The sequence below is a fragment of the Bos indicus genome, chromosome 3, assembly GCF_029378745.1.
Source record: "Bos indicus isolate NIAB-ARS_2022 breed Sahiwal x Tharparkar chromosome 3, NIAB-ARS_B.indTharparkar_mat_pri_1.0, whole genome shotgun sequence".
Lineage (NCBI taxonomy): Eukaryota > Metazoa > Chordata > Mammalia > Artiodactyla > Bovidae > Bos > Bos indicus.
This window is the reverse complement of record NC_091762.1, coordinates 9,209,612-9,222,388: the sequence shown is the minus strand read 5'-3', so window position 1 is coordinate 9,222,388 and position 12,777 is coordinate 9,209,612. Positions and strand designations below refer to the sequence as shown.

The following is a 12,777-nucleotide window of genomic DNA, read 5'->3' as shown; positions in this document are numbered from 1 at the left end:
TACTTTTACCAGCCACCTAGTGAAACAACTCCTGAATAGGAGAGGCCATTTATGGATGTCTGATCAAAGGATCCTCAGATATTAAGTAGTGCTGATGGAAAATCCAGGCCTGACTATATCCCCTTATGAGGTTCTTAATCGAGCTACCCTCCTACCTACCCCCAAGGGCTCTCTCCCTTTCACTCTTGCCTAGAAACTTTGGATTACTGGACAAAACCCTGAGAGGGCTTGTCAGAAGATCTAAACAATCCTGAGGAAATCTGGTACACTGATGGAAGCAGCTTTGTCTTGGATGGAAAAAGAAGAGCTGGATATGCAGTAGTTTCCAATTTTGAGACCATAGAGGCTAAACCTTTTCCAACAGGTACTTCAGCCCAATTGGCTAAGCCTATAGCCCTGACTCAAGCTTTAGAGCTTGGAAAAGGAAAAAAGAGTAGCCATTTACACTGACTCCAAGTATGCCTTTCTGGTGCTACATGCACGTGCTGCTATTTGGAAAGAAAAGAGGCCACTTGACCACCCGAGGGTCCCCAATCAAATATGGTGATCAAATCCTTAGGCTCTTGGAGGCAGTCCATCTGCCAGATGATGTTTCAGTCTCCCATTGTAAAGGACACCAAAAAGGGAGCACAGAAGTGGCACAAAGGAACCAAGCAGATGATCAGGCAGCTAAGAGAGCAGCATTAAAAAACAGTGATGTAGTAGTGGTTGCCACCTTAGTTCCATGGGCTAATTTGCCAGAAATTCCTTCATATACTGAAGGTGAGACTCTTAAAGCTAAGAGTGAGGGCTTTCAGGAAGATCATATGGGGTGGTTCCAAAAGGAGGGACTCCTTTTTCTGCTTGGGAACCTTCAATGGAAGTTGGTTAACTCCTTACACACCACCACTTATTTAGGGGAGAATGCCCTCCAAAGGTTACTAGAAAGGTCCTTCAGAGGAACAGGCCTCCAAACAGCTGTAAGGCGATTGGCCTCCTCTTGTCCCACTTGCCAATTAAACAATCCCCAAGAAGCTCAAAGACCCCAGCTGGCCCAGCCTGTCCAACGGTGTGGGACCTAGCCAGAAAAGGACTGGCAGATGGACTTCACCCAGATGCCAGTTTCTCAAGGGTATAAATATCCTACTAATCATGATAGATACATTCACAGGATGGATTGAAGGTTTTCCCACCCAGACTGAGAAGGCCAAGGAGATGGTAAAAAACTGCTCCATGAAATCGTTCTGAGATTTGGCCTGCCCAAGTCATCACAAAGTAACAATGGGACATCATTTACTTCTAAAGTCACCCAAGGGGTCTCTAAAGCGTTGGGCATTACTTATTATCTCCATTGTGTCTGGAAGCCTCAGTCTTCAGGAAAAGTAGAAAGAGCCAACCAATTCTTAAAATCAGCGATAAAAAAGATAACCCGGGAGATCTCCCTGGGATGGAAGGAGGCTTTACCAATAGCTCTCCTCCACACCTCTATTGCCCCTAAGGAACAGGTTGGTCTTAGTCCTTATGAGATGCTATATGTGAGAACTTTTGTTTATGCCAATGACCTCTTCCTAGATCCAGAGGCTCAGACCCTCGAGTCTTACACTGTGGTCATTGGGTAATTCCAACCAGATATATTCTTGTGGGGTGTCAACCAGGACCCAAAAGATTCTAAAGAGCCACCACTATATGCTTCAGTGACTCAAGTCCTAATTACAGTCTGGAAAGATGGGTCCCCAAAGACTCAACTCCAGCCCACATGGAAGGGCCCCTACGCTGTAATACTTTCTACCCCCACAGCAGTCAAGTTTTCAGGGCATGATTCCTGGATTCACTACTCATGAGTCAAGCCATGGAAGAAAACAGAAGAAGACACTCAATACACCTGTGAGCCCCTGGAAGATCTCAGAAAACTGTTCAGGACCACAAATGAGTGCCATTCTAATGAACACCCCCAAAATTAAGTTTCTGGGGATAAGATTTCTCAGGACAGCTCTTAAGAGCCAACACAGCCTGGAAAGGGTTATACTCCAAAATAGATAGGAGATAGCTCTCCTGATCCCTGAACAAGGAGGGACTTGAGCTATCTTGAATGAAATGTGTTGTTTCTGGGTAAATACCTCCAGCCAAGTTAAAGAAAGTCTCACAGTCCTCAAGAAAAACATTCAGATCCTATGGGATCTCAAAAAACGAGCTGGAGAATTCTTGGGGTGGCTACAATCTCTCCTTGGGAATCCTTCTCGTGGCAAGGGAGGATTTGGAGTTGGCTAATATCCCTACTAATCCCTGTTATCACCATTTGATGCTGCTTATGATTGCTCCATGTATTATCAATTGTCTAACCCATTTTATCTCTGCTCAAGTCAACAAGCTACAACATGCGGTGCCAATTCAACAAGGATGTATAAAACTATACCTGACCATGGGAAATATCACTCACCCTTAGATGGACACCGCTATAAGGACTCTGAGGATTGCGATAAGCAAGAGGGGGAGGCCCAATGCCCTTTGGTGTCCCAGCTCAGCAGGAAGTAGCCAGAGAGACCTCGAGGCCCTATTCCCAAAGAATTGGGCCACCCACCTCTTGAGGGGGGAATGTTAGGTAGTTAGAATAGGAAAAAGGGGTCCAAAATGGTGGTGGCTAAAAGACAAAGAAAGGGAAAAGCCCACAAAAATGAAAGAAAAGAAAAGAAAATCTGAGGACTGGAGTGAGAACCTCAGGTGAAACAAACAGCCCTCCTGGCTAGCCCAATTTACATAGAGCAGGCTCAAGGGGAGGAGACAAAACATTTAAAAAGGGGAGCCAAGATTGAGCCTCTCTCCTTTTGGGTCAGCCCACCTTCACACCTTGAGGGTGTACTATCCTTTGACTGCCAAATAAAACAGCTGTAACCGAGCTGTAACACTGGTCTACCATTTCAAATCTTTGCTGCAGTGAGTCAGAACCGAGGAAATTACACACTCCCCCAACATATCCTACACAAATCCGATGGGCAGTGAAGATCAGAGTTGTGGCCGACAGGCTTTCATCTTTCCAAGTCAAAGAATGGGGAGGCCATTGGAGATCCGCTTCAGAATCCAGGCTCCACTGTTCTCTAACTATAAAATTGTGAAGAAGGTATCCAGTGGTACTGAGCTTCAGCTCCCTCAATTTTAATGTGGGGACAACAAATTTCTCTAGCTAGGGTGGTTGAGAGGATTAAATGAGTTATTACACAGATAGACCACTCTACTATCCATCAATTTGTCTATCTATCATCCTCTATTTATGCTCATATGTACTTTAATTTTCTATTGAAGAGGCAAAATAAACTGATAAGAGTGACTGCCCCTGAGAAGGGAGAGTTGCATTTCACTGTATTATCTTTTGTGGGTATGTTGCCTAAATATGTATAATCTTTATGTATTTTTAAAAATTAGTAGAATGTCAGTCAAGTACTGTCCAGTAAATGTCAGTTTTTTCTCTTTGTCTTCTCAGCTTACTATTCCAAAAGCACAGATTTTGTTGTATGGGAATTCTCTAAGATTTTACAGCAGAAGGCAATGGCACCCCACTCCAGTACTCTTGCCTGGAAAATCCCATGGATGGAGGAGCCTGGTAGGCTGCAGTCCATGGGGTTGTGAAGAGTCGGACACGACTGAGTGACTTCACTTTCACTTTTCACTTTCATGCATTGGAGAAGGACATGGCAACCCACTCCAGTGTTCTTGCCTGGAGAATCCCAGGGACGGGGGAGCCTGGTGAGCTGCCATCTATGGGGTTGCACAGAGTCAGACACGACTGAAGCGACTTAGCAGCAGCAGCCTTAACTACAGATGGTAAAACATCTAAAGACTGAGTGGGTAAAACTAAACATATAAAGGGATGAAAACAAATATCATAAAAATTGAACGCCCTCTTTATTTTCACAAGCAAAGGTCTTGAATGAGTCAGATATTTTCTGCAGTGTCCAACTTGGGTATGGTTCTTTCAATTATGCTATATTAATTGAGCACTTATTATCACCAGACCTTGTATTAGGACCCGGGACTACTATGCTTAACTTATTCTTTCATTCAACAGATACTTCTGCAGCACCCACTGTATGCCTGGCAAGGTGGGAGCTGGGGATATAGTGATACACATCATATACAAATCTCTGCCTTTATGGAGCTTGAATTTTAGTGGACTAACTATATACCTGAATTGTATTAGCCACATTTCTGTGTTTTTCTACTGTGGGGCAGATGGAGATGGTAAAATCCTTGAGACATGATTCAAATATTCTCTATGCTAGAAATTAGTGCTGAGAAAATGTTACTCACTTATGTCATTTAAGGTTTTCTAATGGTGAAAATAAACAGGTGATGTAATAATATATTTTATTTAACTCACTATATCCAACATGGAATCAATATAAAAATAATTAATGAGATATTTTATGGGTTTCTTTTTTGATAATAAGACTTTGAAATTGAGAGAGTAACAGGCAGGAAGGTTTGGGTCCCCAAGCGGAGGAAATAGACTGCAAGTAACAGACGCTTTTTTTCCACTCTTTTAAGTGGCAGGAAGAAACAAACTACAAGTGTCAGATGTTTTTTTCCCTTCTCTATACAAAATTAAAAGGAGGTTTCTTTTAAAATTCAGTGTTGCCATGACGACACGTGGTTGCCTGAACTTTTGTCAAACCTTGAGCTAGTCAATGCGTTTTTCTTATGAAGATGTTCTCTTAAGCTATGTTAATGAAACTATGTATTTGCTTGGAAATCTGCCTTTCCTCAAGATTCATGTCAATTGTTTTATGACCCAGGATAACTCACCTTGTGCCAATGCTATCTTAAATGCATGTTGTGGGTGAAATGCCTGGTGCAACTTTCTCAGTTTTGAGGCATTTTCTTTCTCTAATTAGCAGCTTGCTAATAGGTATAAATTTTATTGGCATCACCAGATGGTCAACACCAAAATCAGACTGATTATATTCTTTGCAGCCAAAGATGGAGAAGCTCTACACAGTAAGCAAAAACAAGACCAGGAGCTGACTGTGGCTCAGACCATGAACTCCTTATTGCCAAATTCAGACTTAAATTGAAGAAAGTAGGGAAAACCACTAGACCATTCAGGTATGACCTAAATAAAATCCTTTATGATTATACAGTGGAAGCGAGAAATAGATTTAAGGGCCTAGATCTGATAGATAGAGTGCCTGATGAACTATGGAATGAGGTTCGTGACATTGTACAGGAGACAGGGATCAAGACCATCCCCATGGAAAAGAAATGCAAAAAAGCAAAATGGCTGTCTGGGGAGGCCTTACAAATAGCTGTGAAAAGAAGAGAAGCGAAAAGCGAAGAAGAAAAGGAAAGATATAAGCATCTGAATCCAGAGTTCCAAAGAATAGCAAGAAGAGATAAGAAAGCCTTCTTCAGCAATCAATGCAAAGAAATAGAGGAAAACAACAGAATGGGAAAGACTGGGGATCTCTTCAAGAAAATCAGAGATACCAAAGGAACATTTCATGCAAAGATGGGCTCGATAAAGGACAGAAATGGTATGGACCTAACAGAAGCAGAAGATATTAAGAAAAGATGGCAAGAATACACAGAAGAACTGTACAAAAAAGATCATCACGACCCAGATAATCATGATGGTGTGATCACTCACATAGAGCCAGACATCCTGGAATGTAAAGTCAAGTGGGCCTTAGAAAGCATCACTATGAACAAAGCTAGTGGAGGTGATAGAATTCCAGTTGAGCTATTCCAAATCCTGAAAGATGATGCTGTGAAAGTGCTGCACTCAGTATGGCAGCAAATTTGGAAAATTCAGCAGTGGCCACAGGACTGGAAAAGGTCAGTTTTCATTCCAATCCCAAAGAAAGGCAATGCCAAAGAATGCTCAAGCTATCGCACAATTGCACTCATCTCACACGTTAGTAAAGTAATGCTCAAAATTCTCCAAGCCAGGCTTCAGCAGTATGTGAACCGTGAACTTCTTGATGTTCAAGCTGGTTTTAGAAAAGGCAGAGGAACCAGAGATCAAATTGGCAACATCTGCTGGATCATGGAAAAAGCAAGAGAGTTCCAGAAAAGCATCTATTTCTGCTTTACTGACTATGCCAAAGCCTTTGACTGTGTGGATCACAATAAACTGTGGAAAATTCTGAAAGAGATGGGAATACCAGAACACCTGACCTGCCTCCTGAGAAATCTGTATGCAAGTCAAGAAGCAACAGTTAGAACTGGACATGGAACAACAGACTGGTTCCAAATAGGAAAAGGAGTACGTCAAGGCTGTTTATTGTCATCCTGTTTATTTAACTTATATGCAGAGTACATCATGAGAAATGCTGGGCTGGAAGAAGCACCAGCTGGAATCAAGATTGCCGGGAGAAATATCAATAACCTAATATGCAGATGACACCACCCTTATGGCAGAAAGTGAAGAGGAACTACAAAGCCTCTTGATGAAATTGAAAGTGGAGAGTGAAAAAGTTAGCTTAAAGCTCAACACTCAGAAAACGAAGATCATGGCATCCGGTCCCATCACTTCATGGGAACTAGATGGGGTAACAGTGGAAACAGTGTCAGACTTTATTTTTCTGGGCTCCAAAATCACTACAGATGGTGACTGCAGCCATGAAATTAAAAGACGCTTACTCCTTGGAAGGAAAGTTATGACCAACCTAGATAGCATATTGAAAAGCAGAGACATTACTTTGCCAACAAAGGTTCGTTTAGTCAAGGCTATTCTTTTTCCTGTGGTCATGTATGGATGTGAGAGTTGGACTGTGAAGAAGGCTGAGCGCCAAAGAATTGATGCTTTTGAACTGTGGTGTTGGAGAAGACTCTTGAGAGTCCCTTGGACTGCAAGGAGATCCAACTAGTCCATTCTGAAGGTGATCAGCCCTGGGATTTCTTTGGAAGGAATGGTGCTAAAGCTGAAACTCCAGCACTTTGGCCACCTCATGCGAAGAATTGACTCATTGGAAAAGACTCAGATGCTGGGAGGGATTGGGGGCAAGAGGAGAAGGGGACGACAGAGGATGAGATGGCTGGATGGCATCACTGACTCGATGGACGTGAGTCTCAGTGAACTCCGGGAGTTGGTGATGGACAGGGAGGCCTGGCGTGCTGCGATTCTTGGGGTCACAAAGAGTCGGACACGACTGAGCGACTGATCTGATCTGATCTGAATAGGTATAAAAATCCTTGCTAAAAACCAACAAGGGGGCACTCTTTCTGTCCTCTCTGATATCTATGTCAGAAGCTTTCTCTATATCTTTTATACTTCAATAAAACTGTATTACACAAAAAGCTCTGAGTGATCAAGCCTCGTCACTGGCCCTGAATCAAATTTTCCTCCTCTAGAGGCCAAGCATCCCAGTGTCGTTCACAGCTCATAGCAGCAACCTTTCAAAATCTAGTGTGTATTTTACATTTACAGCACATCTCGATTTGTACTCATCATCTTTCAAATACTTAGGAGCTACATGTAGCTACTGACTACCATATTGGACGGGGCAACTCTAGATGAGCACTTCTCAAACTGTAGCACACATAGGAATAGTCCAGAGAGAATGTTAAAATACAGATTCCTGGACTTCACCACCAAAGGTAAGGACTGGGGCCTGAGAATTTGCATTTCCAATAAGATGCTGCCACATACAGACCATAACTTGAATAGCACTGCTTAACACACCACACACCTGCCAGTGAATTCAATTTTAGTGATAATAACTGTACTAATATTTGACCTCTTAAAAGCATTTTGCATTAGCTACTGGTGAAATTAAGATTAAAAACCAAAATGAAATATCACTACACACTCATCAGAATGGCCAAAATAAAATATACTGACAACATTAAATGCTAGAGACACCAAATAATTCATACATTTTTTATGGGAATGCAAAATAATTTGGCAATATTTTTAACACTAAAAATGACTTAAAAGTTTTGGAGAGAGTTATCAAGCCATGAAAAGGTATGAAGAGAACTTAAATGTATTTTATTATGTGGAAGAACCCAACCTGAAGGGGTTACATACTATGTGATTCCAACTAGACATTCTGAAAAAGACAAAACCATGGAGACAGTTTCCTCTTTGAAAAAACCCTGATGCAGGGAAAGACTGAAGTGAAAGGGGAAGAGGGTGGCAGAGAATGAGCTGGTTAGATAGCATCACTAGCTCAATGGACATAAATCTGAGCAAACTCTGGGAGACAGTGAAGGATGGAGGAGCCTGGCATGCTGCAGTCCATGGGGGGTCGCAAAAAGTCAGATACAACTTAGTGACTAAACAACAACAATTGAGACAGTAAAAAGATCAGTGGTTGCCAGGGGTGGTGTGGAGGGGTGAATAAGCAGAACACGGAGGGTTTTCAAGGCAGTGAAGCTACTCTGAATGATACTATAACGGTGGATAAATATCATTGTATTTTACCATTACCCATAGAATGTGCAATACTAAGAGCAAACCCCTAATGTAAACTATGGACTTTGGTAATGATGTATCAATATACATTATTAACTGTAATGAATGTATCCCTCTGGTGGGAGATATAGACAATGTAGGAGTCTAGAACTCCTGTACTTTTACTCAATTTTTTCATGAACCTTCAACTGCTCTAAAAAATAGAATCTATTTAAAAGGGGAAAACAAAGTTCTGAAGAGTGATGATGATTGCACAACAATGCGAACGTATTTAATGCCACTGAGTGTTACACTTAAAGATAATTAACATGTTAAATGTTATATATATTTAATCACAATAAACAAAAAAAGAAAAATGGATTTAGCATATGATTTCATTCTTGGGCATTTATCTTAAAGAAACAGAAAGTCATTTAATGTAGAAACTTGTACACAAATATTCATAGCAACTTATTTGTAATTGCCCCCAAACTAGAATAGCTTCTTAGGTGATGCCAATGCAGGAGACATAAGAGGTGCAGATTTGATCCCTGGTTTGGGAAGCTTCCTGGAGAAGAAAATAGCAACCCGCTCCTGTATTCTTGCCTGGAAAATCCCACAGACTGAGAAGCCTGGTGGGCTACAGTCCATGGGGTTGTATATAGTCACACACGACTGAAGTGATTTAGCACCGAACTAGAAACAACTAAAATATCCCTCAGTAGGTGAATGGTTAAACAAAGTAGCACATCTATACCATGAAATACTATCCAGCAATAAAAATATATAACCTACTGATAGTTGCAATAATTAGGGTGACTCAAAGAACTTATGACGAATGAAAAAAGCATGCATACTGCGTGATTCTATCCACGTAACATTTGTGAAGTAGCATAATTCTAGATATTAAGAGTGGATTAATGTCTTCCAGGAGTTTGGGAGGAGAAAGAGGGTGGTGATGAGTGACTGTAAAGGATGAAGGAATCTTGTGACGTTGGTCCACTTAAGTTTGTTGATTATGGTAATGGTTACATGAAGCTATTAATGTGACTAAGTTGTACAGAACTTCACATATACACATAAATGAGTGCCTGTATAACTGCTGAAATCTAAATAAGCGCTATAGGTTGTACCAATGCCAATTTCCTGACTTTGATATTGTACTCTAGTTATGTAAGCTGTTACCGTTGGGAAAAGATGGGTGAAATGCACACAGGCACTCCCTACACATTTCTTTACACCTTTCTATGCCTCTATAATTATTTCAAAATAAAAAGGGTTTTTTAAAAGTACTTTGCATACTCTATCTTACTTGATATTCACAATAACTATGGGAAGTAAATAGTATGATTATTTTCATTTTATAGAAAAGAAAAACAAGGTTTACAGGAAGAGTACATTGCTAAATGCAAGCAAAGCCATACCCTCTCCATAAGCATCAATATATTTATGTAAGTACTTATAAGTATGAAAAGATTTAGGGAACCCAACTGTCAGAAATAAAGGTGTTTTTACATAGCAAATTGCAAAGTAAAAATAAAAAAAACAAGCCTTCTCTCTTTCTACAACTTACGATAGACTTGAAGGTTGTAGGACCTGGTGGTCGTCACTTTAGAGGTCTCTACATTTATGTCGGCTTTGTAGATCCCTGAGTCTTCAATCCTCAGATTTCTGAGCTCCAGGTTATAGTTCTGACCTGAGACACTTATTCGTTCATGGTAATTTTGGTGGGTTATGGTAACTATGGGTTCTTCTCCAAAGTTTCCTGGTTTTACGAAAGCAACAGATGTTTTGGAATGCCAAGAAATGATGGTAACTTTCTGTGATGGTTGGATATTTAAGGGAAAAGTAGCTGACTCCCCCAGAATCCCATTCACTATGAAGATGTCTGTGTCGCTTCCAGCTGCTTCCAGACCTGAGAACATAAATAGAAAACCATAAACATTTGACAAAACCATAACCATTTGACTGTTGCTCCTTTTAGAATTCTCTTTCTCTCCAGGCTTGAATCTCCCTGAGGAACAGCTGATCCAGTTTCTTGACGATACCTTTTTTCCTCTTTTTTTTGATTTTACTTTAAACATATTTAACATGTTATGATGGCTAACTTTTCTAAAAGATTCTCATTCAAAAATTAAGTTTCCCAGTGAATTTTTTAATTATAAATTTATTTAATTGGAGGCTAATTACTTTACAATATTGTATTGGTTTTGCCATACATTCATTAAAACATATTTATCTAGACACCTAGACTCTAATAAGAGTTAGATGGAATTTGAGAGATTAAGGCTGTAAATCTCCATATTTAAACCTCTGAGGTCTGAGATAGTAAATATTTTCTTTCCCAAGGTCAAATTGCCAAGTGGTAGAAGAGCTGGGGACACGAGCCTGTGATGGCTGCCATGGTCTTTACAAAAAAAAGAGTTACATTTATGCCTCTATTCCTAGAAGATATAGGCAGAGAGTGCTTTAGAGGTCCTGGAGTAAATATGCCCCAAGTTAGTGATTTTGAGGGCTCTTTTTGCTTACTGTCATGACTCCAGTCTGTAGATGAGTACCTGACACATAGAGGGTGCTTAGCAAATATTTGTGGGATGATTTAATAAATTAAATTCAGTTATGTGTTGCCTAGGCTCTTTTGGAGCAACTTCTGAAGTAAGCAAAGTTCATTTATTCATTTATACTTTTATGAATGAATGAACATATTTATTCAAGGACAACTTTGTTCTAGATCTTATAGCAAGTATTTATTAATTTGATTATAATACAAATGCTTGTTGAGCCTCTACTCTTTAAAGCATGATGTCAAGAGACTGGGGTACAATGGAGAGTAAAAATAGACATGGTTTCTGTTCCCTGGAACTTAAACGAAGAGAACAAGTTTGATAAGGTAACTACAAATAAGATAAAGGTTATGGTACTTTGAGAGAGAATAGGAAAGGGACGTGAGTCATTCTGGGAATCCAGGAATAATTTTGGGATTGTAGTATTCAGTATAAAGCTGAAGGATGAAAATCTAACATAGAAAAAAAATTAAAAGTTTATTTTGTTCTCTTCTCCATTACCTTATGAACATAAACTGATTTAATACATAGTTTGTAAAATGAATAGCAATATAATTATAAGGTGTTATTTTCTCCCTTTTCTTCTATTCTTTCATTACTCTGTTATTCTCACTGAGCTATATGGTATGAGAGGGTGTTTTGAGCCAGCATGCATGATATTCAAAACATTTAATAACAAATAGACACAAGCACTGACCAATCAAGAAGAGCTTCAGCCATAAACACTAACAGGGCCATTCTGATGAGTACTGACTGCATATAAGCCCCAAAGAGCAGGGCAAAACTTTTCACTTAAGTGGGTTCAGCCTGACTCTAAAGTTTATTCAGGGCTTGGCATAAAGAGGATAAGAATAAAGGTCACTGAGAATACAAGTCATTGTGATGCGTCAGAAAAGCAAAGGGATTTCTTAAACTGATGATGCTGTCTCACTATGACCACCCTTGCACTCTAGCCCAGTACTTTCTGGACAAGCCAGGGACTGCTCACATAAACCTCTTTCCTTTCAGAACATCCAACATTTTCCCTTAGAAGGAATATCCCAGGCAAGGACTGGTGACTTAGTTGGGGTGGGCTAAGTAGAGATGGAGATGTAACAAGGTCCTGGGGTGGGGAGAAGAAGGAGACTAAGGACCCTTATCTACAAACATTTATTAAGTGCTAGGGCTTCCCAGGTGGCTCAGTGGTAAAGAATCGGCCTGGATTGGGAAGATGCCCTGGAGAAAGAAATGGCAAGCCACTCCAGTATTCTTGCCTGGGAAATCTCATGGACAGAGGAGCCTGGCGGGCTACAGTCCACCAGATCACAAAAGAGTGGGACATGACTAAACAAGTGCCACTCAGGGATGAATAGGACATGGTGGCAGCTCTGAGGAACTCAGAGCCCAGAGAATAAGATGCATGTGCATGCATGCAGACAGTAATACAATATGATGAGTACTAAACAGTAAAACAATAGCAACCAAACTACTGGGGGAACAGAAAGCGAGACTAAGCTTGTCTTTGGTGGCAGGAGTCAGAGTTAGCCAAAATCCATTCCTTGAAGGTTAATTCTCCCCAGATAAGCTCTGCCACTGTGTTGATGAGATCTGGTAGAACGGCACTTGGAGTGTCCCAGCCTGAATCCTTGAATGTCCCCAACTGGACATGTGACCTGTGCAGGGTACAGAGACTTGAGCTCAGAAGGACCTGAATTTGATTTAATGCTGTTGTGTTGTCATGAACTTCTTAATATTACTTGTAAAAAGACCCTATATTTTCATATTCTACTGGGTTCCACAAAGTGTACAACTGGCCCTGGTGCCAGATCTCACAAGGTTTTTTTCTTTTTTTTAATATCAAGTCCT

General features: G+C 40.5%; 1 protein-coding gene across 9 annotated transcripts in view; it reads right to left on the bottom strand.

Annotated features, from left to right (window-relative positions):
- The window catches only part of CD84 (CD84 molecule), a 99,337-nt gene that overhangs the window by 17,272 nt on the left and 69,288 nt on the right, over positions 1-12,777 (bottom strand). For all 9 annotated transcript variants that reach the window (XR_011565109.1, XR_002183698.2, XM_070783480.1 and 6 more), the window contains one exon: positions 9,942-10,283. Coding sequence is in view for 7 of the 9 variants with exons in the window: in XM_070783480.1 (XP_070639581.1) it covers positions 9,942-10,283 (342 nt within the window). In the remaining 2 variants the exon portion in view is untranslated. The remainder of the gene's footprint in view (positions 1-9,941; positions 10,284-12,777) is intronic.